The sequence below is a fragment of the Paramormyrops kingsleyae genome, chromosome 16, assembly GCF_048594095.1.
Source record: "Paramormyrops kingsleyae isolate MSU_618 chromosome 16, PKINGS_0.4, whole genome shotgun sequence".
Lineage (NCBI taxonomy): Eukaryota > Metazoa > Chordata > Actinopteri > Osteoglossiformes > Mormyridae > Paramormyrops > Paramormyrops kingsleyae.
The window spans coordinates 2,506,971-2,534,534 of NC_132812.1; the positions used below are offsets into that span (position 1 = coordinate 2,506,971).

At 42.1% G+C, this 27,564-nt stretch overlaps 1 protein-coding gene across 9 annotated transcripts in view; it reads right to left on the reverse strand.

The window, feature by feature from the left end:
- Positions 1-21,409, reverse strand: part of spag17 (sperm associated antigen 17) — a 73,254-nt gene extending 51,845 nt beyond the window's left edge. For 6 of the 9 annotated variants that reach the window (XM_072700836.1, XM_072700835.1, XM_072700839.1 and 3 more), the window contains exons 1-21: positions 21,187-21,409; positions 20,270-20,410; positions 19,824-19,883; positions 16,901-17,032; positions 14,566-14,725; positions 13,126-13,299; positions 10,886-11,058; positions 10,637-10,795; positions 7,985-8,060; positions 7,791-7,882; positions 7,446-7,532; positions 7,090-7,194; positions 6,579-6,726; positions 5,300-5,461; positions 5,174-5,214; positions 4,960-5,058; positions 4,410-4,564; positions 4,059-4,225; positions 3,495-3,556; positions 2,887-3,123; positions 2,465-2,579 (exon numbers count right to left, since the gene is read on the reverse strand). In XM_072700836.1, the coding sequence (XP_072556937.1) occupies positions 2,465-2,579; positions 2,887-3,123; positions 3,495-3,556; positions 4,059-4,225; positions 4,410-4,564; positions 4,960-5,058; positions 5,174-5,214; positions 5,300-5,461; positions 6,579-6,726; positions 7,090-7,194; positions 7,446-7,532; positions 7,791-7,882; positions 7,985-8,060; positions 10,637-10,795; positions 10,886-11,058; positions 13,126-13,299; positions 14,566-14,725; positions 16,901-17,032; positions 19,824-19,883; positions 20,270-20,410; positions 21,187-21,288 (2,647 nt within the window). In that variant the 5' untranslated portion in view covers positions 21,289-21,409. Of the gene's footprint in view, positions 1-2,464; positions 2,580-2,886; positions 3,124-3,494; positions 3,557-4,058; positions 4,226-4,409; positions 4,565-4,959; positions 5,059-5,173; positions 5,215-5,299; positions 5,462-6,578; positions 6,727-7,089; positions 7,195-7,445; positions 7,533-7,790; positions 7,883-7,984; positions 8,061-10,636; positions 10,796-10,885; positions 11,059-13,125; positions 13,300-14,565; positions 14,726-16,900; positions 17,033-17,624; positions 18,036-19,823; positions 19,884-20,269; positions 20,411-20,788; positions 20,868-21,186 lie in introns of those variants that run through there. The other 3 variants (XM_072700834.1, XM_072700840.1, XM_072700841.1) reach the window with 3 other exon arrangements.
- Between the last annotated feature and the right edge of the window lie 6,155 nt (positions 21,410-27,564).

Below are 27,564 nucleotides of genomic sequence, written 5' to 3' on the forward strand. Positions count from 1 at the left end.
TCCTGTCAGTAAGTGAGTCATCAAACCACTTTCCGAGGCACTTGATTGGATTCTCCTCTATCGTTGGAATCACTTCCTGTTGCACACGCAGCTTAAACCTGTTGGTCACCTTCCCGTTCCTGATCACCAGAATTCTGGATTTCTTTGGCTTAAATTTCAATCTGGCCCACGTTGCCATGTGGTCCAGAACAGTTAGCACCCACGTCACCTCCACATGGGTTGTGGTCATCCATGTAACCTCTTATTGGGGGTTGTCGGATGCCTGACTCCATTTTTGGACCCCGAGCTTCCTTCTCCGCAGCTGTTATTAGGAGGTTCATTCCCATGATGAAGAGGATGGGGGAGATTGTGCAGCCAGTTATGATACCCTTTTCCAGTCTTTACCACCAAATTGTAAAATGGGCTGTCTTGAAACGTAACTGTATTCCTCCAAAGTAGCTGGTGATCATTTCCTTAATGTGCTGAGGGATGTGGTAGTGGTCTAATGCTGCATTGATAAGGGCATGAGGGATTGATCCATAGGCATTGGCCAAATCCAGCCAGACAACAGTCAAGTTGCCTTTGCTGGCTTTATCCTCACAGATCATCTGACAGAGAACTCCAGTATATTCCAGGCATCCAGAGAACCCTGGGATTCCACCTTTCTGGATTTTTGTGCTGTTGATGCTTGGGTTGGCATCCAGGGCCTGGTTCCTGGATATGTCATAGTGGGTTTTCTCAAGAACGCCTCCACATCTTCTCTGGGGCTGGTCAGCCTCCCAGATTTTGCTTCACCCAGTAGTGTTCAGGTGAATCGGAAGGGGTCTTTGGTGAACTGGGATCTTTTGTTCTCCCTATCCTTCCTCTTCTTCCGATTGCTTTCTGTTCTTCGGAGTCTGCAGAGGTGCTCCCGGAGTTGACTCGTCAGATCCTTGATGCCTTCCCTTTCATCAGCAGGGCCTCTTTTGAACTGTTTGTTGAGAGTCTTAATTTCTCCACTCAGCCAGTGGATTTCCCTCACTCTTCTGGCTGGTGTGCAGACTAAATGTTGACTTTCTTCTCCTCAAATCCAAAACGCTCTCTTGCCAGGTTGTCGGTTTTTGTTATGAAAGCATTGACTTACTGCTTAGCTGTCCCTGCTAGTGTGGCTTCCAGAACTTTGTCGAGATCTTGGTCTAGTTGGTACCATTCTTTGTTGTCGCTCATTTTGGGCCATTTAATTTGTTCCCTCGCAGGGTGGGGATGGCTCCCTGGGGTGGCATCAGGTGGGTCCCTCCTGAGGTCTTGAGGTGACACAGGTGCTGAGAGATCTCCAGTGCTGTGAGGTGCTTCCTGCCTGCAGTTCTCCTGCATCTCACCAGGTGCTACCGCTGTGCGCTGCACCCATGATACCTTTCTTTTCCACAGTTGGTTCGGCTTTGGTGTATCTTAAGCCCTCTTTTGTTCTTGCAGATCTTTCTGTAATGACACTTTACTTCCAATACCTTCCCAGTTAATGTTGTTTGGGTGAGCCGTCTCTGTGTCCGTAGTTCGTTCCTGGTCATAACCATTGTGTCTGTCCTATCGAGTCTTTCATCCTTCCCCTCTCTCGGGAGACTCTGGGGGTTTTGCTCTGTAATACCTTCCGTAGTGGATCGTAGCCCTCCTGTGAGTGCCTTGGATGAGGTTGCTAGCCTCATACACCCATGCCAGTCTTTCCTGGAGGTCAACTGTCTTTCCAACGTCACCGACCTTCCTCGGTCTCCCAGAGTTCCTTTTTAGATTACATATACATCCTAAGATGCTTGATACTATTATATTATTCTAGGATAATAGTAATAATAATAAATAATAATAATATTAAAGAAATACATAAATATATGTTTTGCATTTTTATAGTAGGTAGATCATTTTGACTTGGTCATTTATAAGTAGCTCGCAAGCTAGCATACCTTCAGAGTATTCAGAGCGTTCAGTGTGTTTAGTACCGCAGGTAACATAGGACGCTACGCTCAGAGCACACAATCTCCTGAACACGTTGACCATTTAATGTTTCTTAAAAAAACCTCTCAAAGAAGATTATTGACATACTTGATTCCCCGCAGTAGTCAGTCATGTTAATCTTTTTCATTCTACATGTCTGTCCATGCAATGTTTTTTTATTTTTACCTTATTGCGCTTTATTTTGCTTGTTTTATGGGACATATTTCACTACACTATATTTTGTTTACAGTCCCCAAAAAAATATGGTGAAATGCTAATTATATTTGGCTTTTTTAATTCATTGAAATGTAAAGGATTGTGTGAAATTTCATCATTTCAACTACTAACCCCAGTATCAAACTGAATCGTATCGTATAGAGGGAATTTTTGAGGTATCAAAAAAAATCGAACCGTTGGCTTAAGGAATCAATATCGTATTGTATCGCGAGGAAAGCTGTGATTTGCACCCCTAATACTTATCTTCTACAAAATGTATAGTCCCCACTCTGACATGCATGCTTACCTTCTGCAAAGTGCACAGTCTCCACTCTGATGTGTCCTCCATCTGCAGGAAACAGCGATTGAATCTGGCCTGACACATGGACCAAAGTCCCATTCATACTGTATCCGGTGAATCCCTGCCAGCCACAGAAAGGCCATGTATTAGGGCAGAAGGTTCAGCATGAACAATGGTTTCAAAAACATACGGCCAGTAGATTTTTAGAAACTGGGCAGCGGAGTCAGAGGAACAGGTGCACTAGATTTATAGAAACTGGACACAAGAATACAATGAACTGAGACCGCGTTTTCACTATAGCAATGGTTATGAGATAGCCTGCACTGTGCCTGAAGCTGCTGGACATGTGTAACCACACTGATCAGCAGCATCATGGTAACATTTGCAGAACTGCCCCAGTCATGCTTTGACTTTTCGGTATAACTCACTATGAACTCATCCTCGACTAGATGTATGTCTTCGCTGCCCTCTCTGGAACACACTGCAGGCTCAGGGGTCTTCAGGAGTTCTTCCAGGCTCTGCTGGCTGGGCAGGGGGGTGTCTTTGCTGCCATTTGAGGTCTCTGAGTGGTCTTGCACCTTTAAAGAGGTCTTCTTCCCTTTGTCTTTCTTGACTGTATTGGTGGGTTCCTCTTCTTTCAGTTTGTCCTGCGCAATTTTCCATGCCTTAAGTTACATAGTTTGCAAAATAGAAAAAACATATTAATAGTAATAAAAAAATTATTACATCTATTCATTCATTTTGAATATTGGTGGTGATCCGGGAGTCCATTCCCAAAATCACAGGACATGAAGGCTACACAGGTCATAAATTACAGGGCACCCCCTAACCATAAGCACAAGTAACCGAACGAAATAGAAGACTTTTAACATTTGCTCCCCACAATGTAATGTATACATCACACACACACACACACACACACACACAAGAAACACACACCTTTGAAATGCTGGAAAAAGCAGGATCTGTGATTAAATGTAAAGAACAGGCATCATGTCATTTACTCCAATATGGCAGACAGACTCCTGGCTCTCACCTTCAGGGAGTCTTTCCGTACGTATGGGTCCATCACCACATCTTCCAGGGGCTTCAGTGAACCTTGACCACACAGAATTAGACAGAGCTAAAAATAACGCCACAATATGTATTCACTTACAGGTATTACATAATTCAAACAAATCTTATCCAGTCCAAAAAAAAAAAAACACAAAAAGAATAATTTGAAAGCAAAGGTTTTCCAAAACTGGTATCTGTCAGGGTGCGGGGCAAGCGAGCCGGAAAGCAGGCTATTGGAGCCAGGAAGCAGGGTATAACCAGGGATTTACTGCAGACAGACAGGACCGGGGAAACACGACAGCTAACATCAATGACTGATCTGGGAAGACTAACTCAGACAGGGATTAAATACAAAAGACAAGCTAAGGGTAACGAGCCACAGGTGAGAACAATCAGGGATGAACACGAGGTAATGAGGTGGGCGTGGCACACATTAGGATCGGACGGAGCGGATCGTGACAGTATCCATACTGTAATGCATTTAAAAAGTGGAATCTTTAAAAGCATGCCCAAGGTATTGTGTAGTCACACTGCAAGCCCTTACCTCCCGTGCTGCTGGGGGACATGCTCTTCTCCTGGGGCCACACTTGTCCCGACACAGGGGGCTCACATAGGCTCTCTCTACCCCGCTGCTCCCCAATACCTTTCCAGTTCCTCTCCTCCTGATGCATCCAGTCTGAAACAGCGTCAGCCACATGCTCCAGGTACCTCCTGAAAAGCAGGCAAACATACACCATCAATGACTTCACCACTTCAGCTTTGGACTTTTCATGCTTGGGAACAGACTAGTTTAAGCATGTTTGTAACTCATGTAAGCATTATCGACATATTTCATTTTTAACAATCGACAACAGTAATAGCAGTGCTGGTCCTCTGCATCATTTTGGCCATGCACCTGAAGCCCACGTCTGTATGAAGCCTTGTGTTCCACACTTCCCTGCTCTGCCGCTCTGGGCCCACAGGGTTGTGACACACGATACAAAGGGATCTGTCCAGTTGACGGCGGAAGGTGTCCATGCAGCAGTAAGTGTGTGAGGCATCATGGAGAACCTGGTAAAAGAAATCCCAGATTACTGTTCAAACAAGCTGCCTTGCTTCTCTGGAGTCGGGGGTTGGAATTTCGCCTCTGTTCTGTGCGAATATGTAGTGTGCATGCTGTCGTTGTGCTGTGCGGGTCTCCTCCCGGTACTCCGCTTCCTCCCTGCATTCCAAAGAGGGGGGGGACTAATTGGCTAATTGGCATACAAAACTGTCTGCAGCATGTGAGGGTGTGTGTGTGAGCGCTGTGATGGAGTGACATCCCATCCAAGTTTTACCTTTATCTGTGGTCTATGCTGCCCCCAACCCTGTCAAGGTTAATTGATAATAACTCATTTACTGAGGAGTTGGAGGATGAATGAATGGAACATGACAATATGAGGCACTGGTCCCATATCATTGAGTACCTGAGCCAACACAGCAGCACTGTGGCACTCAGCATAATGCAAGGCCGTGAGGCGGCGCCGCTGAACTTTCCGGATCGTCTCCTCGCTGATCTGGATCAGCTACCCCAGTCAACCAAGCAAACGGAAACCACTTAACAGAGACAAAACTTGACTTTGCACAGTGATCGCAATTACAGGCAAGATTATGGTCAAAAGGTTTCAACAGAGTAAGTACCTCGCCTGCTTCTGATGTGCCTGGTCTGACATGGAGAAGCTCTGTGAAAAAAGGAAAGAGCAGATAGCCTTGTTTTGTCTATACAAGAGTTATAGAATACAACAGACACTCAAAGGCGGTCCTGACCAAGGCCCTGGGAGAAGGAGATGGGGTCATCCCAGGGGCTGGGGCCTGATTCTGGAGGCCTGGTTTGAAGCAGAAGGCCATCCTGGTCCGTTTCTGTGAGCGGCATGCTCTCAAACACAAACTGAAGGAGTGCTCGCTCCACCTCCAGCCAGTTCAGGGGCTCTGCCAGGGGGGCAGACGCAGTCCAAATATCACTAATCATCTCATATCAGAGTAGAAAAAACTGCACTACAACTGTTCATATTTCTTTCACTTATCAGTTTGTTGTGCTTTGTTATTCTTGATTTTATCTGTGAAAATTAAATATTAATTTTTATTGAATTCAAGCCTTTCAGGTTAACTGAAGAATGTCTGCTAGAGTTGCCTTTTCAGTTTCACTTTAGTTCATTCGATTTCAAAGGTTCTTCTGTTTCATTAAATACACTGCCCGTCCAAAAAAAGTCACCATTTGAATTTTTTGTTGGGCCACCTTTAGCTTTGATTATGGCGCATATTTGTCATGGCATTGTTTCCACAAGCTTATGCAACATCTCATCCTTTATTTTCATCCAGATTTGCATTCATTTCTCACCAAGATCCTGTATTGACAAGTGAGTTGAACCACTCCATAAAGCCTCCTTCAGCACATCCCAAAGACCTTCAATGAGGTTAAGGTCACAACTCTGTGGTGACCAAGTCACGTATGAAAATGATTCCTCATGCTCCCTGAACCACTCTTTGACAATTTGAGCCCATTGAATCTTGGCATTCTTGTCCTGGAATATGCCCATGCCAACAGGGAAGAAAAAATCCATTTATGATGGATGGAGGTGTAACCTGGCCATTCAGTAGATTCAAGTAATCAGCTGACTTTACTTTATTGCTGCATAATGTAGCTGAGCTGTAATAATGATCTAGTCATTGGCTTTCAAGTATTTGCTGATATAAATTCAAATGGCGACTTTTTTTTTGGATGGGTAGTGTAATTACTCACTTTCATTAGCAGTTCTTTTGGCATTATTTGGCTCTGAGAAGAGCACTGGTTGGTGGGGAAAATGCAGGTGTCAAGTACATTCATTCAAATTATTACATCAAACTGCTTTATGTGATTTTGTTCCCTTAGCCCGAGGATGCTCACTAGGACCCCGACCCTCCTATGCCCCCTCCCTCCTCACATAGTTTTGTTGGCCATCTTACAGACTCATGCTGTGTGGCTGTTCTTTCTGCACAATAGCATTGGCCTGACCTGTCACAAGAATGCTTGATTTTTGCAGAATGTAGCAGAACTCCCTCCCCTTACTGTCACAGCAGAAGCACATGAGCTCCTGCAGTCTGGCCAGCCAGAGATGGTCATCTACCGGAGGACGACCTGAGTGGAGGAGCTTAAACAGCGGCATGTTCTGCAGCATCATGGCCTCCACCTTCATGGCATCCATGCCATACTGTACCTACAGTGACAGAGCAGCCGTGGCAGGAGTGGAAATGCATGATCAGGCCACGAGAAAAAAGATAATTAATTTATGAAGGGCAGTCAACAGGGCACTCTGGGGCAGCAGGGGGGCAGATGCCCCCCCCCCCCCCCCTCCACGTACCCCCTTAGTCCGCCAGTGCTGCACACATTCAAATGGTGCTTTAAACCACTCCGGCAAAGCATGCTGAAATGCACTAACAAAAAAATACTCATAAGCTCAGACTGCCAAATCTGGTCAGAGAGGACAGGGGAATTGTCCTGCCACTCATGTTTATGTTGCTGAAAGAGGTGACAATCACACAGGAGCAGAGAGACACAGAGGCAAGGGTACGTCTCTTACAGGGACATAGTGCAGCCTTTTACTCCTGTCATCGTGATAGTTCAGCAGCAAAGGTGTCTTCCCCTCCTGCTCCAGCATCATGTCCCCAAAATTCTCCTTTGGCTGCTACCAAGAATTCATGGAGCACAATTTTATCATTATGGCAACACCCCCACCCCCACAGAAAACATGCAAATCTGTATGGAGGAGCAGTTACCACAGTACATTTAAAGCCAGTGATATACATAAAAGCTCAATATGCATACCACCAGCCAACTGTGAGCGTGAAGGCTGCATCTATGCCTGTATGCTCTGGCTCTGCATACCAGGCAGCCACACACAGTCATAGCAAGCGAGCAGGTCTGGAAAGCCAATACCTTTGTGTTCAGGATGTCCTGCCCTTTTGCACGTTGCTTGGCCTCAGTCCTGTCGGTCAGCAAAATCCCCTCCTGCATTGCCACCACCTGGACACAAGGCACCTGGTAAGTCCCATCTCTGCCCAACATGAAGCAGGCCTGCAGCAGTTAGGGGCCCAAAAGACCAGGCCTGGGTTCCACAGCAGCTGGGGGCCCAAAAAAACCAGCCCTGGGTTCCCACAGTGGCTGGGGGCCCGAAACACAAGCCCTAGATTTCCACTGCAGTTGGGGACTCAAAAAACTAGCCCTGGGTTCCCACATTGGCTGAGGGCCTGAAAGACCAGCCCTGGGTTTCCAGACCAGTACCTGTTCCAGCATGCAGTGCAGAAGCAGGGGTACAGACTGGGCCTCGGGGGGGATGGACTCCAGAAGGGCGCAGTAGTACCGTGTGTCCACCCCTGTTGGCAATGGGGCCATTCATGTAGAATGAAACTGAATGAATGATCTATCTACCATTGTATCAAGAGCTCTCTATTTAAATGGGTTTTTACTGGGTTTACCTGTAGTGGCATGAGGCAGTTCCTCGGGAATGCACTTCTTTGTCGATGACAACACTTGAGGTACCGGGACAGTTATCTGGATGTATTTGAAAGAAAGGACAATTTAACCTAAAGAAAACTATGTATGAAAATAATCAGAAATCCTGATCTCAAACAATTACATTTATTTATTCCACAGGCGCTCTTACCCAAAGTAACCTACAATTGATAAATTAGGATCAGCCAGGAGCAATTTATGGTTAAGGGCCCAACAGTGAAATCACTCCAAACCTGAGCCACACATTGCTCTCTTACTATTTTAAGCAGTGGAAATGACTATATCTTCAAAAAATTAAAATTATCAAACGGTTAAGTAGCTGAGTGAACGACACATTGTGTACAGTCGTGGCCAAACGTTTGCTGCCTCAGTTTTTATGATGGCAGTTTGCATATACTTCAGAATGTTATGAAGAGAGATCAGATGAACTGCAAGTCCCTCTTTGTCATGAAAATGAACTTAATCCCAAAAAACCCATTTCCACTGCGTTTCAGCCTTGCCAAAAAAGGATCTGCTGACATCATTTCAATGATTCTCTCATTAACACAGGTAACAAAGGCTGGAGATCATGATGTTTGAGTTAGAATAGCAGACTGGATGCTTTAAAAGGAGGGTGGTGCTTGAAATCATTGTTCTTCCTCTGTTAACCATGGTTACCTGCAAGGAAACATGTACAGTCATCATTGCTTTGCACAAAAAGGGCTTCACAGGCAAGAATATTACTGCTAGTAAGATTGCACCTAAATCAACCATTTATCGTATCATCAAGAACTTGGAGAGAGGTTCAATTGCTGTGAAGAAGGCTTCAGGGAGCTCAAGAAAGTCCAGCAAGTGTCAGGACCGTCTCCTAAAGTTGATTCAGCTGCGGGATTGGGGCATCACCAGTGCAGAGTTTGCTCAGGAATGGCAGCAAGCAGGTGTGAGTGAATCTGCACGCACAGTGAGGCGAAGACTTTTGGAGGATTCTGCAAAAGGTACAGGGATTGGACTGCTGAATCTCTGATGAATTCCCTTTCCGATTCTTTGGGGCATTTGGAAAAAAAGATTGTCCATAGAAGAAAAGGTGTGTGCTAGTATCAGTCCTGAGTCATGCCAACAGTAAAGCATCCTGAGACCATTCATATGTGGGGTTGCTTCTCAGCCAAGGGAGTGGGCCTAAGAACACAGCCATGAATAAAGAAAATAAAGAATGATACCAAATCATCTTTCAACAGCAACTTCTCCCAACCATCCAAGAAGAGTTTGATGATGAACAATGCCTTTTCCAGCATGATGGCGCACCGGGAATAAGGCAAAAATGATAACTAAGTGGCTCGGGGAACAAAACATCAACATTTTGAGTCCATTCTCCCCAGACCTTAATACCATTCAGAACTTGTGGTCAATCCTCAAGAGGCAGATGGACAAACAAAAAGCCACAAATTCTGACAAACTACAAGCACTGATTATGGGAGAATGGGCTGCCATCAGTCAGGATTTGACCCAGAAGCTGATTGACATGCTGGCGAAGGCGAATTGCAGAGGTCTCGAAAAAGAAGGGCCAACACTGCAAATATTAACTCTTTGCATAAACTTAATGTAATTGTTAATAAAAGCCCTTGACACTTATGACATGCTTGTAATTATATTTCAGTATACCATAGAAACATGTGATAAGCAAACTTTGTGAAAATCAATACTTGTGTCATTCTCAAAACTTTTGGCCACGACTGTAAAATGGGATAGGCTGAGTCCCCCCCCCCCCCCCCCAACGATTATCCCCAGGGTATAATGTGCAGAATAAGGAGGCCTTGTAGCATAATATTTTAAAAGAAAAACCACACTGACTACTGGCTGTACCCACAAAGGGGCATGGTGTGTCTATGATGCAACTGCCTGTTTTAGCAATCTGTTGAGGAAGATGTAGACTCATCCATGACTAGTGTTAATGTTTACTAAAATGGCACCATGATATTTTACAGTAATGTGGCCAGTCTCAGCTTTGCTTAAAGGGATGGGCTTCTCCAGATAGCATCTGAAATCTAACTAAACAGGGCAACATAAACTACTGAACACAGTACATGTGTTTTACATTTACAGTTTGAGCTTTTTACCTGACATCTAGATCCAAGAACTAGTAAGTTCCATATTTAAAAGTCAGGATGAATTCAATCCCAACAACTAATCAGGCATCTGTGTAAGCAGTACCTCTTAGAAAGTGTGTGTGGCATTTTGAACACAGTAAATCTAAACCTCCTTAATGAACTGCACCCATGGTCATGTTTATGAAAACAAAATGCTTCTGAATGTGGTATGAAGGGTTATTTTTCAAACATAACTGAGCTGGTATAGGGACCAAAATATTTCCCAAAATTTCAAACATATCGAGAAATGAAAAATGACCAGTGCTTTTTGGTAAGGAAAAGGCACTGGCAAATGAGCACCACACTGAATGCTACCATGTGGTTTGTTCTTTATGAGCATTTTTATTGTTTCAATATTTTGTAAGTATTATGTATAATATGGGACTTGGTGTATGGTTCGTAAACATTAACATGAACTGGCAGTGCAAACGTGAAGAGATGGAGAGAAAGAAGGAGCTGAAAGACAGAGGGATGTGTGTATGCTTTCTGTACCAGGCTCTCTAAGCCAGTGCCCTGTGGCTCCATGCTGGCCAGACTGGGAACCCTGATGAACCTCAGCTTGTCCAGGTAGTACAGATGCTGCTTCCTCTTCTCCAGGAGGTCATAGAGGAGGGATGCCACACCTGTGAAGACACCTGTCCCCAAGGCCAGCTGGCACACAGTGGAGAGAGACCTGGTTTTAGGACACTTAGGGGGGTCACTTTATACAGAGTCACTCTACCCAGACTTATAAAGAGTCACCATGGCTCCGGGATCTTGTCTGTCCAGGGGAACCACGTCATCCTTCAGTGTGTAATACAGCTGGGCCACGTCGAACAGTCTGGACCGGGGCAGGCCACTGTTTAGCCCTGCCTGTAGGTTTGCCCAGAATGTGTCAATCTGCTTCTGCCTCTTGTGATTCTGGACCTCCATAGCTGCATTTGAGGGAAGAGTTACACACCTTTTATTACCCTGCATCATTCACACTACTTTTATTAGCCATAGTTTGTAACATTTTCATTACTACGCAACATTATCAGTGATAGAGTTCCAGTATGAAGTAGTGCATTGTCAGCACATACGTAGTGTACATGTAGAGACCCAAGTCTCCTGGCCTTGAATAAGAATTGGCCCTTGATGGAAGCTGTTCAATAGATCAGTGGTATCTAGTCACACCCTATGATGACTGCAGATCTTCATTCCATTAATAACAAAACATTTGATCAGTGTGACAGTAAAAAGTTCTTGTTTACTGGGTAAAAGCCATCTTTCTCTTACAGAGTGTCACAATCAGCAAATTATTTACACCAGCAAATCAAAGGTGATGTTACCTTACATTTAAATCAGAATTTTAACTCGAATGGATGCTGTCGAAACAACCCCATAACTCCCCTCTCCCCATCTAATCCCTAATACACCCACACTCCCCAACCAAAGACACCCAAACAGACAAAAAGACCCCTCTGTGATTTTCTTCTAAGATCACCTTTTATAGTTACTGTTTTTACAAGACCAAGTGTCTTTACAGTCTCAATTTCCTTCCTTTGCTTTGTTTTAATTTGCCTCAAAATTAAAGAAGGTTTAGATGTTCCATATAGACATATAATGTTTTTGTGAAGCAGGAAAAAGATCTATCAATTTTTTACTTATCACATTCACAAGATCAAAAGTCATCTGCTTTCAACCTTCCCATTGATGTCACTGTGGAACATTGCTTAAATTTTGGGATGATTTGTCTGAAAATTTGAATAGTTCCAATTCAGCACCCATGGACTGTTTGCAAAGTTTGAGAAAGATCCGGCAAATGCTTTTGAGTTATCGCATTAATGAGAAGGTGTCTGTAGCAGCAGTGAAGTGGTCCCAAAACTATATGTATTCCCCACCCAGAGAATACAATTAGGGTGCCTTTCAGTACCTTCCCTTTTCCACTGACTTCAGGTCAAGTTCCACTACCAAAGGTTCCACTACCCAAAGGACCAAACCATTTGGAGGACTTTTTTGGTACTTTGGGATGGGAAAATGTTTTCATTGTCGATTGGTTATGTAAACAGCCTGGATCTGAAATTTTTTGCCATCTTAAAAAAAGTTACAAACTCAGAAAACAATGATAAAGTAAAAAAAAAAAATTATACAGGCGTAAATAAATAAAGAAAGAAATAAAGAGACCCAGGCTTTAATTGTGATCTGGTCAGAAGATCCAGAAGATGAGCTAAACGGCATGAAAAGAAATAAAAAGTAATTACTATAATATACTAGGGCTACACAATATACAGTATAAAAAATTCAAATAGTGTAAAGTTGTTGTAATAAATATTAGAATATTAATAAAGCAAAAATAAGTTAAAAAATAAATTTCTCACAAACCCGTCTGAGTGATTTAAACTGCAAGGATGCAAATGATCATGAACGGCTCTGAAAGCACATGCAAAAGCAGTGGCGGTAAACTGATGAATGTATACTAGATAATATTGAAAAAGAACAATCATTAAAATTGCAATTCTTGCTAAGTTATGTTTCCTATGACAAAGTAAAAATGTTTTAGTGTAACTTAGACCCCCCACGCTGTAATGTCCGGTCCTTGCGATGTGTGAACTACATGTGCATAACATGCAATGTTGGTATCAATATCACACATTGTCCAGCCCTATGGTATACTATCATTTTTTGAATTCAGTAGAAAAAACCCCACCTGGTAATGTAATGGCATTCAGCGGCAGTACCAGTTTTTACGCAAATGGAAAACCAACACCTTGAAGTACCGTATTTTTGGTATTTTCTTAAAGTACCAAGAAAACGGTACCTAGTGCAGTGGAAAAGTGCCCCAAATCAACACAACCTCTACAGGCCCTCTGCCAGCTGTGGGGAAGGACTTGACAGCACTGATGCAGAGCATCCACTCTACTTAGCACAGAACCTGTCATGAGGGCCAAAAATTGCACTGGGAGGACTCCTGTTGAACAGGCTACACATATAGGAAGGGAGGTCCAACCACATGATCTGACCTTCATCTCCAGCCAAGAAAGTGCCATGACCTTGGGACAGTTCAGGGGCCTTGGAGCTCAGTCGTATGATGCTGGAGACATGAACACCCAGCGAGTCCAGCACTGATAAGAGCTGTGGCTGGTAGAAGCCCAGCAGGAGGATATAGAGCTGAGGACCATCATCAGGCTCGTCATCTAGAATACCAGAAGGGTGAACATCAACACAAGTTTTAAAGTTGGCGTTGGCCACACAAAAACAGCAGGTGAAGCAGAGGTTAAGCAGTATACAATAACACAGGTTCAACTTTAAAAAGAAGCTCAACTCAGCTGCTTCATTAAAAACCCCCAGTTATATACACAGGAACCAACTGAAACTGTACTTATGTAGATAACTTTAGGGAAAAATGTAAATGGTAACGCTTTACTTTGACAGAGCACAAATACTATAGCATTTTGCTATTACTTATGGATTGCTTAACCACAAACTAAGTTTTGGTTACATACTGATCTCATGTTAATTCATCATCAGTGAATTGTGAAGCATGTTTTATCTCAAGCAGTTATTATATTTGTTACTGTATCTGTTAATTCTGTAAACCTTTGTAAATTACTAAAGGAACTACTAAGGAACAAGTCATGAATAACACAAGTTAAATATTGATCTCATCTCATGTTTGTTCATTATTAAGGAATCATGATGCAAATTTTATCCCAAGAGTAATACTTAACTTGATGGGACACTAATAATATAGCATTATACTATTACTTGTATATTAATTAACCAAAACTAAGTCTGAGGAATATACTGATCTCATGTTAATTCATCATGAATCATATGCATGTTTTACCTAAAGCAGTTATTATATAGACGCTCCTCTACTTACGAACGAGATACATTCCGAACAGCAGTTCGTAACTTGAAATGTTTGTAAGTTGTTATTCAACATAATTTTAAGGGTTTACGCAAGTACTAAGAACTAGGATGCTGGGAGTACGCACACTACGCTGCTGCACGACGGGAGTAGCGGCCAGAAGTCATACTAGGCGGAATAGGCATGCAGAAAAAAACAATTGATGTTGCGGACAGGAAACGGGAGCCCGATGAACACAATTTGGACATACAGTGCTCTTCGTTCATATGTCTGAAAGTTCGTAAGTTGAAAGTTCGTAAGTAGAGGAGCATCTGTATTTGTTACTTATATCTGTTAATTCTATAAACCTTTGTGAACTATTGAAGAAACAAGTCATGAATAATACAAGTGAAATACTGAGGTTTAGTCGTCATTAAAGAATCAGAAGCATCTTTTATCTCAAGTAGTGACTATATTTGTTCATGAGTTGTTCTTCAGTAGTAACTGAAGTTATTACTAAGTATTTGTGCCCCGACAAGTAAAGTGTTACCAAGTGAACTGTAAAGGGAGCATGACACTCAACAGTAAAGTCTGGCAGCAATGTACTTGCCAATCTCTTGGCCTCTACGCTTAAGTTTGGTCTGCTTGGCTGGCATTGGAACTTCGGCAGCTTTCTTTCCCTTATCGCCTTTGATGGGGGCCTTCATGGCAGCACCCCCCTTGTCCCTGGCTGGAGTTCCAGTCTTAACTCTGGATGTTTCGTCTACAGCCTGGAAAAGAGGGACAAATAATGCCAGAGGCAATTCCATGTTCATTTATCGAATCCAGCGAATACAGCAAGATAAACAGAACAGAAGTAGAAACACGCAAGGGCTGGTGTGTCCCATATACAATCTACCATGTCATTGTTCACAGACTTTTTTTGGACAAAGTTGCCAACATAAATGCTCAGCCACTAGAATTTTGTCACTATCACATTGCAGTAATGTTTTAAGGGAAAAGTTTAGCCATTAGACAAAGTTACTTCTAAGTGTCACAAGTTAGTAAGAACATTTCTCACCACATACCAGAATAAGTAATAATTCCTGCTCTTATACTTCAGTTAATAAAACAAATTTCTGCCTGGATATTAGCATACAGATGTGTAGTGACTTGCTGTCACAGATCAAGCATAAGGCCTAGAGTCAGAGCTGGCATTTCATAGAGACAGTCACTGAGTTTCACAGCCCTGAAACAATTTTTATGATTGACCGAGCCATAGGTAAGACAAGCAGACATTTCTGCCATGTGAGGAATTCATGTATAGTGCAATCTGTTTCCCTGAGCATGGTCGACCGCAGTGAATTTAATGGCATTTTGTTACTCTATACCATTTATAGGGGTTTTAATTAGCCTCAACTTTCACAGCCACATTAATCATGTCATTTATCAGGAAACCATTTATTTTTTTCATCTCTGGCTGCTGTGAAACATTTACAGGCTTTGAGGAACTCTAAGACATTTTATTAATAGTAATGGAAAATATAATACTTAACAACGTCATTAAATTGCTCACATCTTTCTAGCCCTCTTGTACACTCCCATACACACACACTCTCACAGACAAGCCCACATACTCAAACCCAGCCTACTAAAGTTGCACACAAGCACAAAGTTATGCACTAAGAGAAATACAAGCAACAAATATACCACACAAATACACATAACATAAACATAGGAGCTGCAGCCATGGTTATGACTTAAAAGCTCTAATTGAAGTCTCAAGGTGGTCCTTGCTGTAGTACTAGGGGTGTAATGGCTGGTTCACACTTCTCCACTCGCGTACCCACTCTGCGTATGCGTACACGGAAACGTTCATAGTTCTCAGGTCAAGCTGCGAACTTTGCACATGCGTACAATGTGCAGTATTTATATTCTTATGAATAGTAATGTCAAATATTACTGATATTCCTTGCAGATGTACCACAGCAGTGATGTTTGTGTTCGTTTCTCTAAGTTTTGCAAATTCAGAGAGTCAGCTCACAGGGATGCCATCTTTGGTCAGCTGGCTGGCGAGAGATTTGCACTCAGATACACTCACATTTACATGAAGTTAACAGTTGTATTAACTTGTAAATAGTCTTTTGGGTTTGCATACTACCTCAACCCTCGTCAAAAGCATTCATGTTGATATTTAAAAAGTGGACGCAAATTTGGAGTGCAGCAGGCATTCTTCCGCAGAGGCGCATGAACCAACCTTAGTGAACCAACCTTAATGGTATAGAAAATTCACAGTTTGATACACACCTAGGTTTTGGGTTCACAGATTGGTGTAATTTTGGTACAGCAGAAAAAGAAATGCAGGGAAGAATGAAGAAACAATCAGCAGCCCCCAAACTCAAAAAGCAAATTTTATCATTAGGGATGGGCTGGCACAGTATATCGGTATCAGAACTGGTATTGACAGTAGCAACCTTAATATTACTTGGTATCGGATTGAAAAGATAATCAGTGCTATCACCTATTCCCAATCTGCAATGACAACCACCATATAGCAATGTAGAGACAGAGAAGACTAACTTGGCAAATATGACCTGCAACCAGCATCGTAACCAAATCACAGGCACAATTAGCATAATTTTTTCCATGTCGATCATCTAATTCATAGGTTCCGCCAGTGTCAAGATGTGTATTCATTATTTTCAGAGTGCATTCTGAACCAAAGATAATGTAACCGAACAGCATATGACCAATATGTGTATTGTTACAGCCCTGTGAAGTACCCAACAGTACTTCAACCTACACCTAGCCTCTGCTACCTGTAAACAGGAGGGCTAAACAGGGGTAGCTGTAAACAAGAACTGTTTACTTGCTCTAGTTATAAGCTTGTCTTAGCCTCAGCTAGCAGTAAGCTGCTGCTAGTTGTAAGCAGCAGACATTAGCCTTCTATCAGCAGCAGTGGTTACCTTCTCCTCAGCCAACCTTCTCTGCAAATCTTTGCCCTTCATATCCAGCAGGAGAAACTTCACCAGCATGCCCAGTAGTTGTAGGGGAAGTTCCTCCCCTGCATCCATGATGACCTTGGCAGATTCCGTCACCTTCAAAGAATAGAAATCAATGAGCTCTATTTATTAGGTTCTTGCTTTGTTAGAAGCTGTGTAGATCCTGCTCCAGTACTGCTTATACCTGTACCTGGGCATTCACTAAAAGCTCAGCCTAGATGTACTTATGCCTAGTTCACTTCTTGACAGCTATTCTCCTCACCAGGGTTCGAAATCAACTTTTTTGATCACCAGCCAAAGTGGCTGGTAACTTTCTGAAGTTACCAGCCAATCAGAATTTCCATTAGACAAATTTTTACGTGGTGAAAATAAGAGATTATGAATGCCACTGAATGAAAATTTGATCATTTTATTAACAGTGCATGAAAAACGCACAGAAAGTGCAATACACACAACAAACTATACAGTTATAAACTGTTATAAACTTAATTATACATCCCCACCACGAAACTGTTAGTTTTATTTTTTTCTTTCGTGTACTCACGGCAAATCTGACAAAACATGACCGCATTTTTACTATCAAACACTAGCCAATGACGACCTGTCTGCCATTTACAATTAAACTTCTTTCTCTTTGTTTCGCACGCTCTGTCAACATTTTCATGTTCTGCCTCCTTCCTCTTCTCACCTCTTCCTGATCCTGACGTCTGTCCTAACCACCGCAGCATTTTGATTTTAGCTTATTTCGCTGTCCAGCTCAGTCCTCTTTGCTCATCCGATATTTCCTATTTCTTGTTTGTGTTTTCGCGCTCTCGTCGTTGATTGGACCCGCAAACCGAAGCGTACAGTATCTGCGTGCTGCTGCCAAAGGTATCTAAAACGTCACCCGTAGTGTAGTGTTCATGTGAAATGTAGGACGGAGGGGACAAACGACCCAGAGCGTCTCTGACATGATTTGCATGATTGGTTCATGCATCACCGGCCAAACTGGCTGGTAAGTTTTTATCAATACCCGCCAAAATGATTTTTAACCCGCATTTGGCGGGTTGGCGGGTGTTAATTTCGAACCCTGCTCCTCACTAGTATGTTGCTCTGGACAAAAGCATTTGCTAAATGTGTAAAATGTAAATAAATGTATGTATCACAAGGATTCACAAGCAAGCTGTCATATCACACCACACAAGGTGATAAATGCAAAAAACAACAGGTAGTTTGACCCACTCTTTCTGAGCAAACTGCTCAAGCTGTCTCAGGTTTGAAGGGTGGCATCTCCACACTGCAAGTTTTCAGATCTTTCCATAGATGTTCAATAGAATTATGATCTGGGCTCATGGAAGGCAATTTAAGAATAGTCCAATGTTTTTTTTCTCAGTCATTCTTAAGTGCTTTTAGCTGTATATTTTTGGCCATTACCCTACTTGAGAACTCGTGACATGTGAGGCTGTGCTGAGCTTTCTGACAGTGGCAGTACATTTCACTCCAGGATGCCTTGGTAGTCTTGAGACTTCATTGTGCTCTGCACAGATTCAAGGTTCCCCATGACAGATGCAGCAAATCAACCCCAAAACAAAACTGAGCCCCCTCCATGTTTCACAATAGGTACAGTATGGTGTTCTTTTTTTTAAAGCTTCACTTTTCCTTCCGTAAACATAGAGCTGGTGTGACTGGCCAAAAAGCTCCAGTTTTGTCTCATCAGTCCAAAAGACTGATAAAAGTGACTTTTTACTATAGGTGGAATACTCCCAGAAACATTGGGGCATGTGGGGTATAAGTTATCTTAGGTCGGCGTTCACGGTTTGACTTCTGAGATTCAGATCGAGTTCTAGATAAAAAAATTTTCGAACTGATTGGTTCGACTTTTAAGAAATTCGAGTTCTAATGAGTTCGAGAACTGAGGTATCACTGTACAATAGGGCACTGATTATGTCCAAACATCTAGAGTAGATGACGATAACCTACTGAGTTCTTGGAATATAGTGAACAGAGAGACAAGCCTCAGACTAACCGTGTGGCATTGGAATGCATGATAAGAAAACCACATAAGTCTACATTCTCTGACAACAATCCACATAAGTCCATATAAAACATTAAACCATTCATTAACTGCTGTGTAAAGACAGGTTTCTATTTGTGGTGTTAAGGTGTCTCATTATGTTGTTTTAGGTTTATTTTGTAAAGTAGTTCCTGAGAAAATACGTTTTTCACGTTCCTGAAATAATGGATTCCTGTGTACGTATGCTCGTACAATGAGGAACAAGGTATCATAATTAACTGGAGATAGTCCATTTTCATGTTTTATTATATTTAACATTATATTAGTCAGAATGTTAGAACACTAATCATGGAACGATGCACAGTACCATGGTTTTCACTCCAGTTTAGTCTTCATTACCCACTGCTGATTTACCGGATGAGTGAATGCATCTCAAAATTCAAATGACAATGGTTCATTTAGTTGAACTTAAAAAGTGTATTATAGTGCCCTACGTTACCTGGGATAGGCTCCAGGATCTGCGTGATATTGTTCTGCATAAGTAGTCAGAAGATGGATAGACTGATGGATTTTTAATTTAGCTTAATTAGTTAAATAATTAATTAATTAATTGTTAAAACTACTGAGGCAAATTAAAGAGTTTTTCAATATTACTAACAGTAACAGCAGAGAACAGAACAGAGGTAGAAAGCCTTCATTGGATCTTTTAATATAAAGTCATCTAAACCAATCCATGTACAAGCATTCCAGGAACTCCTGAATGTCTCAGCAAACTTAACTTACAAGGCAACCATTGACCGGAAGCGATTCCCATATGCCACAAAACGGCACGTTTTGCACAAATGTTCTTTCGAAAGATGGATGAGATGAAAACATTTGCTAAAGACACATTACCTCGTAAAACAAAGGAACATCCTTTGGTTTCTTGGCTTTGGGATTTCCCAGCTCACTGATCTAGGGGTGAATAAAATGCATGATTTAAAAGACATTTTTTAAAAGGCAAGCAAGTCTTTGAAGGCAGACCAAGTAAGGATGTGACTTCTAGTACACATAGTGATTCATTAAAGTAGGTAGCGTAGTTACTGGAGCACTCGGACATCTGGCTGAAAGGTTTGCGCTGATGATAGATGTATGACATCCAGCTTGCTTCATTAGAAAAGGGAATGTTACGGAGATTGAATAAATTGTACATGGGGTATGATTATGCATTAAGTGTTTTCTACGCCATTTATAATCAGCTTTACAATATGCTTATGCATATTCACTACAACAGTAGACTTTGAAAGCGATGTTTTGGCTCAGTCGGTGTTGTGGCGAAGGTAAGAAGACGATCTACACGCCTTTTCCAGCATGGCGTCCCAGGTGATGGCCACGAAAAGCCGGCGCTGACGCTGTTGCACAGCTCGCAAGAGCGCCTGGGTGTACTCTTCGTCCTTCGGGCTTGCCGCTGCCACTAGGGAGAGGCACGCCGTCCAGCCCGCCTGCAACCGCGTAAGCGCACAGCAGATCAGCAGGCCGCCATTTAACACGAACCGATTCAAATATGAGATTCGTAATCGAATATTTTCTTTGCTCATGCGGCGTGCATGCTCATTAAAACCACACCAAAGTGCTACGTTTCTGCAGGAGTTAAACCGTAACGTGTTGCTAAGTGGGTTTTAAATCTGGTGACAGAAAAAATTCCCCCCGACTTTCAACATCGTGTCCTTATCACAAACCTTAACTTGGTTCTGTTAAATTGATGGGAAGATCGATATCTTTTGGGATCGATTACTATTTAAATTTATCGACATTTATTACTATGGAAAAGTTTAAAAGGCATTGGTCTAAAGAAGTTGTGTGTATGTGTTGTCATTTACCGTAGCCTCGCATCCCCACCCCCCCGCTCGAAAACTTTTGCGGTCTGCCTCTCAATCCCTTGTACGTGAGGACCTAACGCCACGAAGGTATTTCCGCACCAGGAGCACCGCTAATTAAAAACAGCGCCAGGTGGCAGTATTACCTTTCCTAAAGAAAGTACGACAGGGACAGCAAGCGGCAAGCGGTCATGAATTGTTTAGAGGGTTGCCATAGCATGCGTGGTATACAAACAAAAGGAATGAAATTAAAGTCAAGGGTAATCTCGGAATACTGCCCGAAAAGATGCCTACTGCATAGACATTTATTTAAATTAGCCATGCTACATCATTTCTTTAAAATTACTCTTAAGTATGATCAATGTCCGTTTAATTTATTTTATTTTTGATACACAGACTACCTCCTCTAAGGGTGCCGCAGCGAGTCCTGCTTCCCAAGCTTTACTGCCAGCTGCGACTGTCGGGAAGGATTGGGAGCTGCTTTTCACTCTTTTCGGCGGCATGTTTCCAAACTTCTGGTTTCGGACAAACTGTCGAGACAAACTGCGAACTATCCAACGAAAACACCGTCGCCTCAGCCGTGTCGATGCCAAGCTGTCCGTGGACGCCGTCTGGTCGCTATTAGCAACCACAGGCCGGCCGAAGCAGCAGGGAGTCTCCGGGGTTTTGAAAAGAGGGAGCCACCTGTCGGACGAGCATGGCACTGCAACGCAGGAATGGCACATCAAAATAAATTAATTCACATCTGCAAACATATAATGGAATTGAAGCTACAACGTGTATTAATTATACATTAATCTTCCAATTGTTTAACCAATACAAGGGCACAGAGAGATTGGAACCTATCCCTGGAAGTTTAAGGAACAAGGCAGATTGGATACTGGGGCCGTTGCAGTTCACGACACACGCACACACCAATTCAATTGTTAATGTACAGCCATGGAAAAAATTAAGAGACAACTCTATATTTTTAAACAAATCTGCATTTTAAAATCCTGGTTTAATTATGGTTCTGCTGGCAGACGGCTACACCGAGTAACAGGTTGCTTCCAGGTTCAAAAATTCTAAGACAGCAGTACCCAAGAACAAGGTGAAGCAGGAGACACCAGAATGACCATTAAAACAAGGGTAGAAGTGACTTTCTAAAGCCAGAGATGACTGTTAACTTATCCTACTAATTCTCATGAATCATAGGATGACATCAAGTGATCTTCAAAAGAAATGAGAAACATTAATTAAGTGCAGGTGTGAAGTGCACTGCTGGGACAGTTTGTATCAGGCTCCTATAAGCAGGACTGAAGTCCCATCAAGCAAGGAAGAAGCCTTTCATTAATGAGAAACAGAGGAGAACCAGGTTGCCTTTTCCAAAAAAATATTCATTGAGAAATGAATGAAACAAAAAATTGTCCTGTGGTTTCTTATTTTTTTCCAGAGCTGTATGTCTTAAGGCAGAAGGAGGTACCTGAGGAGACCCACACAACATAATTGCATTATGGCTATTGCTGTTATTCAGTAATCTCAACTAGATAATTTGTGGTGCAAATTGAGATACATGTTTCTATCTCAGAACTGAGGATGAAGACTATATCCCAGACTATATTACAGAATTATTTTGTAGGAATTAAAGGTACATTTTTTCCTCATATAGAAAGTCTAAGAATTTTGAAAGTCCTAACCTTTGGCACGGATAAGGAAAGCTATGATCAAATGCAGGCAGAGAATGGTTCACCACCAGGGCAAAGAAAGGAACACAAGAGGCCATTGTGTCCATTCTCACACTGTGTCGATCATTCTCCCAGCCTGGGGGGCTGCCAATCAGAGGGATAATCAGATTTTCCAACCCTAACTTAACAGGGAGCCTGTCACGGTGAAAACACCTCCACTTCACTGCCTCTAAGTACACAGTGCAGCATTTAATGAGCTCAGATTATCATGGGTGCAACATTGAAATTCAGATCAGCTCACTGCTACTTTGTACAACATCTTAATTTTGATTTTAAATGTATGGCTGATGCCACAGAGCAATTTATCTGCATGAACCTTTATAAAATGAGTAAGTGCTGCATTTGAACAACCTATGACAAATATTCTCTAGCGCTGTGATCAGCAATGAGTCCCTACTCTTACGTACAGAGGCAGTGTGCTCATTTTGCAGCGAGCAGGAGAACAGAAAGCTCTTTCCTTTGTTTTCATTACATATATGTCCCCTGAACTCCACTGTGACCCTCCCACCAGACTCCATTAACAGCCTTCCTGACAATTTGAGCACCTGATGTAATTTGTCATTTTACAGCTACACACTCTTTATTACTGTCATAAATAGACATCAATGCTTTCCTTTAAGGGGCCTGTTTATTTTGGTGAGTTTACTGAATGTTCTGTGAAGGCTGAGTATTTCCCCTATAAAATTTGTTTTAAATACTTTAGAGTATTTTATTTAGATATCCGGTATACAGCATCCAACAACTGGAATACAGCTTGTACCCAAAACTTTTAGACACAGGTTTCCCTGTATCTAAAAGAAAAACATAGACATCTTTCAACAGTTCCTTTCACTTCATGTCTTTCCAATTAATTCCATTAGGCTGGAATTCTGTCTGCCAGTGAACAGGAATGACAGTGCTGTGTCCATAAACGGAACCGCAGAGCCTTATGATGCTTTGTTAATGATTGTGTGATGTGATGTAAAGGACAAACAGGGCTGGACAAAGAGTACCTTTATAATTCACAGAATGTGGTTTATTTAAATCCTACAGTTTATAAGAAATGTTCTCCATGCAATGGACCAAACCTTGATGTGAAGTTATTTCTGAAAGGATACCTTGTAAAGGTATACCTTTGTCTCATAAAGCGCCAATCTGAGGTCTACATATCCTCCCTGTGCAATTAAAATGGACGCTAACAGCAAAATTCTTGAATGTCATAAGAACTGCAGTGTATTCCTCTTAACCTGCTGTTGTTATCTCTTTAGCAGGTAACAAATGCGCAAAGATTCACAGATGGTTTAATCTATCCATCCATTCTGAAATACTGTGTGTGGTGTTGTATGATATGGTATAAAGTCTAGTATTGCAAGCTGTGTGAGTTCTGTGTGAGTGATTTCTGATTTGTTCACATACGGTAAGGCAGCTTTCTATCGGAATGGCTGGCAGAGCAGCTGTATTAGCCACTACATGACATTTGATCAGGAGGATTTCCTGCAAGGATGTGCTGAAATGCCACCTCCTGCAGAACTTGCATGGTGTAACCATGGAGCAAATACAGGAGTTAAACTGGTCTCTGGTGTGACCAAGCTGTCTCCCATCTAGAATATGCTTACAGAATAACTGTCCTGTAACTGTGTCACAGGCTATGCAATGTAGCAATGAAGCAGCCTCACACTGTGCTGTAGGCTGTAGTTTGTATAACATGGTAATGTAATAATGTGTTCATCTTGACTGGATGCTATGCCTGGTCACCTGACCATCAATGTGCTGTTCTTGGGAATATGCAGAGAAAATGCATATTCCTCCAGTGTGGACTGCTTGGTCTGGCCACTGCTATGAAAGCTGAATACTTCTTCAGACCCAGGTCACTCAGTTCAGCCAGGTCCAGGTCAAGAACATCTCATTTAATAAAAAACAGCAGTTTTTGCGGTAAGAGTGGCCATCTCCAACATTTCGTGGCTTTTGTATTTTTTTCTCCTGTGGCTTTATCAGGATTTTAATTAATTTAAAATTGAAATACATAATTTTAAAGTTAAATGTGAACAAATCTATATTTATATAATATATATATATATATATATATACACACACACACAAATACACAAAAAACGTGTTTTCCTGTCTACCATTATCAAATGTATAAAATTATACTTTCCTGTCTTTTTTCTAAAAACATTATTAAAGGCATCAGTAAGAAAAATGAGCATGAATATCCTGAGGCACTGACCTTTGACCTGCAGCCGAGCCTGTTGGTCATCCTGTCTGACGGTCATGGCCCCATCTTGGCAGGTCCTTTTTCCCAGTGCTTTTCAAGTTTTTAAGAAATATATTCATCAGTCACCCCTGCTTACTTGGCAATTCTGATATGAATTTTCCTAGTTTTATTTTAGTCACTTGTACACAGGACAGTATGTACCTTTTCAGATGTCCTAGGCAGGCAAATTTTGCGTGGGTCCCTTCAGTAGATTTTCCAGCCAAGTTAATTTCCTAAAATTCTTCCACTTTGCCACCATGTTTAACAACAGTAATGAAATGGTGTATTTGAGTAAAATGCCTCATTTCATCAAGGGAAATATCAAACCAAAGACCATACTAGTTGTGACAGGCTGAAGATCGAAGAGAAATTGGTGGGAAGCAGAGGTGAGTGTGATTCATTCATAAATTGATAGATAGGAATTATCAGTGTTTCTAGGTCTAATCGTTAATGTTTTATTTTCAGTTTTGCATGGACTTCCATGACTTGAGCAGAAAAGCTTCATCTTTTGCAAGAAAAAATACTCAAATGTCTGCCCCACCATGACTCAACATTAGCTTGCATTTAAGAGCAACATTGTCCAAAGAGAGTGACATATAAATGGGCATTACTCCATATGAAAGGATCACTATATCAGTGATGTTCACCACATGGGCCTAAACTTCACCCCAAGCTCAGTTCATCCATCATCACCTGGAATAAACTTTAGTGACCTTTGAGGAAGAGTAAGAAACCCACCATCTCAGGCCCACTTCATCTTCCTTTCTAGACAAAGAGATGTATGAGATGCCTGCTTTGCATTAATTTTTTATTGAGTTAAAACTAGAGGGGAGGGTCACAACTGAAGCCATCTATTGTTTCAGCACTCTGAGGAGGCATTCCGATAGCATGGTGTCACCGTATTTGACTGACAGAGCCTAGAGACTCTTTTGGATGTGCCATTAATTCAATAAAACCATTAAGCAATTTTGACCATAGTCCCCCCCAGCCCACAGCAACCCCCAGCCAATCTCACATTGACTGATCTGTGCTTAGCACCTTCATACAGAGCAGCTAATCTTTTTAGCGCCAGTTAAACAGAACCAGGCTCGCTGTCTGGGTATCCAAACGTAAAAAAATAGAAACAAAGAAAACACAGAAAACAACACAAGTCGTTATTTTGGTTTTGGAGCTTAATCTGATTGTCTTTGCCAGAGAGCAGGGAGAAAGCGAACACCTGAGACATTTGGCTCACTTCCATGACTGTGCTTATTTCAGACATCTCCATTTTAGTCCACAGTAATATTAGACAGAAACACTGTATGGCTATTAATCTACCCAGACTACACAGTAACTCACACCTGTCACTCACTTGGCCCTGCCCATCACAATCACTATGGCGAATTGCACTTCCAATAAGACACTGCAGTAAATATGTCCCAGTGGGGGTAGGGCGGCTCATTCTGACACTGCATCCTGCAGTGCCCGAAGCTGGAGGAATCTCCTTATACAGTGACACTGTGAAAGGAGCAGTTTGACTCTGATGCCTCCTACTGGCACTGAACATCATCCCATGGAAGACAAGGGAAGATGGAGCAGGGGAGTGACCTAAAAGAAAGGGGAGAGACTCCAAAAAAGTTTTATGCTTCATAGAAAAGGAGTGACATTGTAGTGTTTTTTGAGGGGGAATTAGTGTGCTAAACTCTGTTATGTTAAGAGGCTCTTTGACTGAGAGTGATTGGGTTTGACTCAGTTACATTATGTGACAGGAAAGGAGAACTTAAACTTTTAAAGTGAATCAAAGTGATCTTTGCGGGACTGATTGCCCCATTTCACCTTACCTTATGCAGGCAGTGTTAGGACAGCTCGCTGCAATCCCTCTGTAATTCATGGTCATGCTGGATACTGGATCCTTGTCCACAATGGCCTTGGTCATTTAGTTGACCCTTGCCCTGCCTCCTAACACCCTTCCCCGTCATGCCCAGGTCCTTTCCTTAGGATTTCAGCAGCTCTGTGATTTGGAATGCCCTGGGCAGGGCTGCTGGTAGATCTTCAAGTGTATGAGGCCCTTGGCTGACATCTGTGCTGTAGGCTCCCATTCCCATATCCACGTCACTCTTGGGTGTGGATCTAGGAGACGTGCAGAGCTTTACATCAGCTGGCTTGTCAGACTGATACATGCATTTCTCAATAGCTAATTAGATGACTTCAAGGCCTTACATGTTCAGAATATGAATTTGCCCTACAGTGATTCAAAAATGTTGCAGCATGAATTGTGCACAAAAGTACAAATTAAACCTTTCCTAATGTTTATTTACTGCTTTCTGTTAATTTCAGAACATTTCCTAATTTTTATTTACTGCTTTCTGTTAATTTCAGAACAGAATTCAAAATGAAGCAGGACTCCTTGTAATTCCAAAATATACTGAATAACTTAAAGGTATTACTTGCTGCTTAGCTTTCTGTTGAGCGCATACTCAATCTGTAAGATATACTGTAGGTAATCAAATTGTGGGGCTCAAAGGAATTGCAGGGGGGGCACAGGTCAGGGAAAAAAGAAATGTGGGCGGCGGGGGGAAGCTGGGGTAAACCTGTTTTCAAATTGCCACCATCAGAAATATATGAAAATATATAAAAAGATATGATTATATGACTGTGTGTGTGTGTGGATTATGTTTATATTACATTGAAGGGAAGATATGAGTACAAACGTGTGTGTGTGTGTGTGTGTGCGTGTTTCAGTGGGTGTGGGTATGTGTGACGGTGTAATCCAAGAAAATTCCCCTTAACTGACATGTTCTACAGATCTAACAGATACTGCTCAACTTAGCCAATGTCAC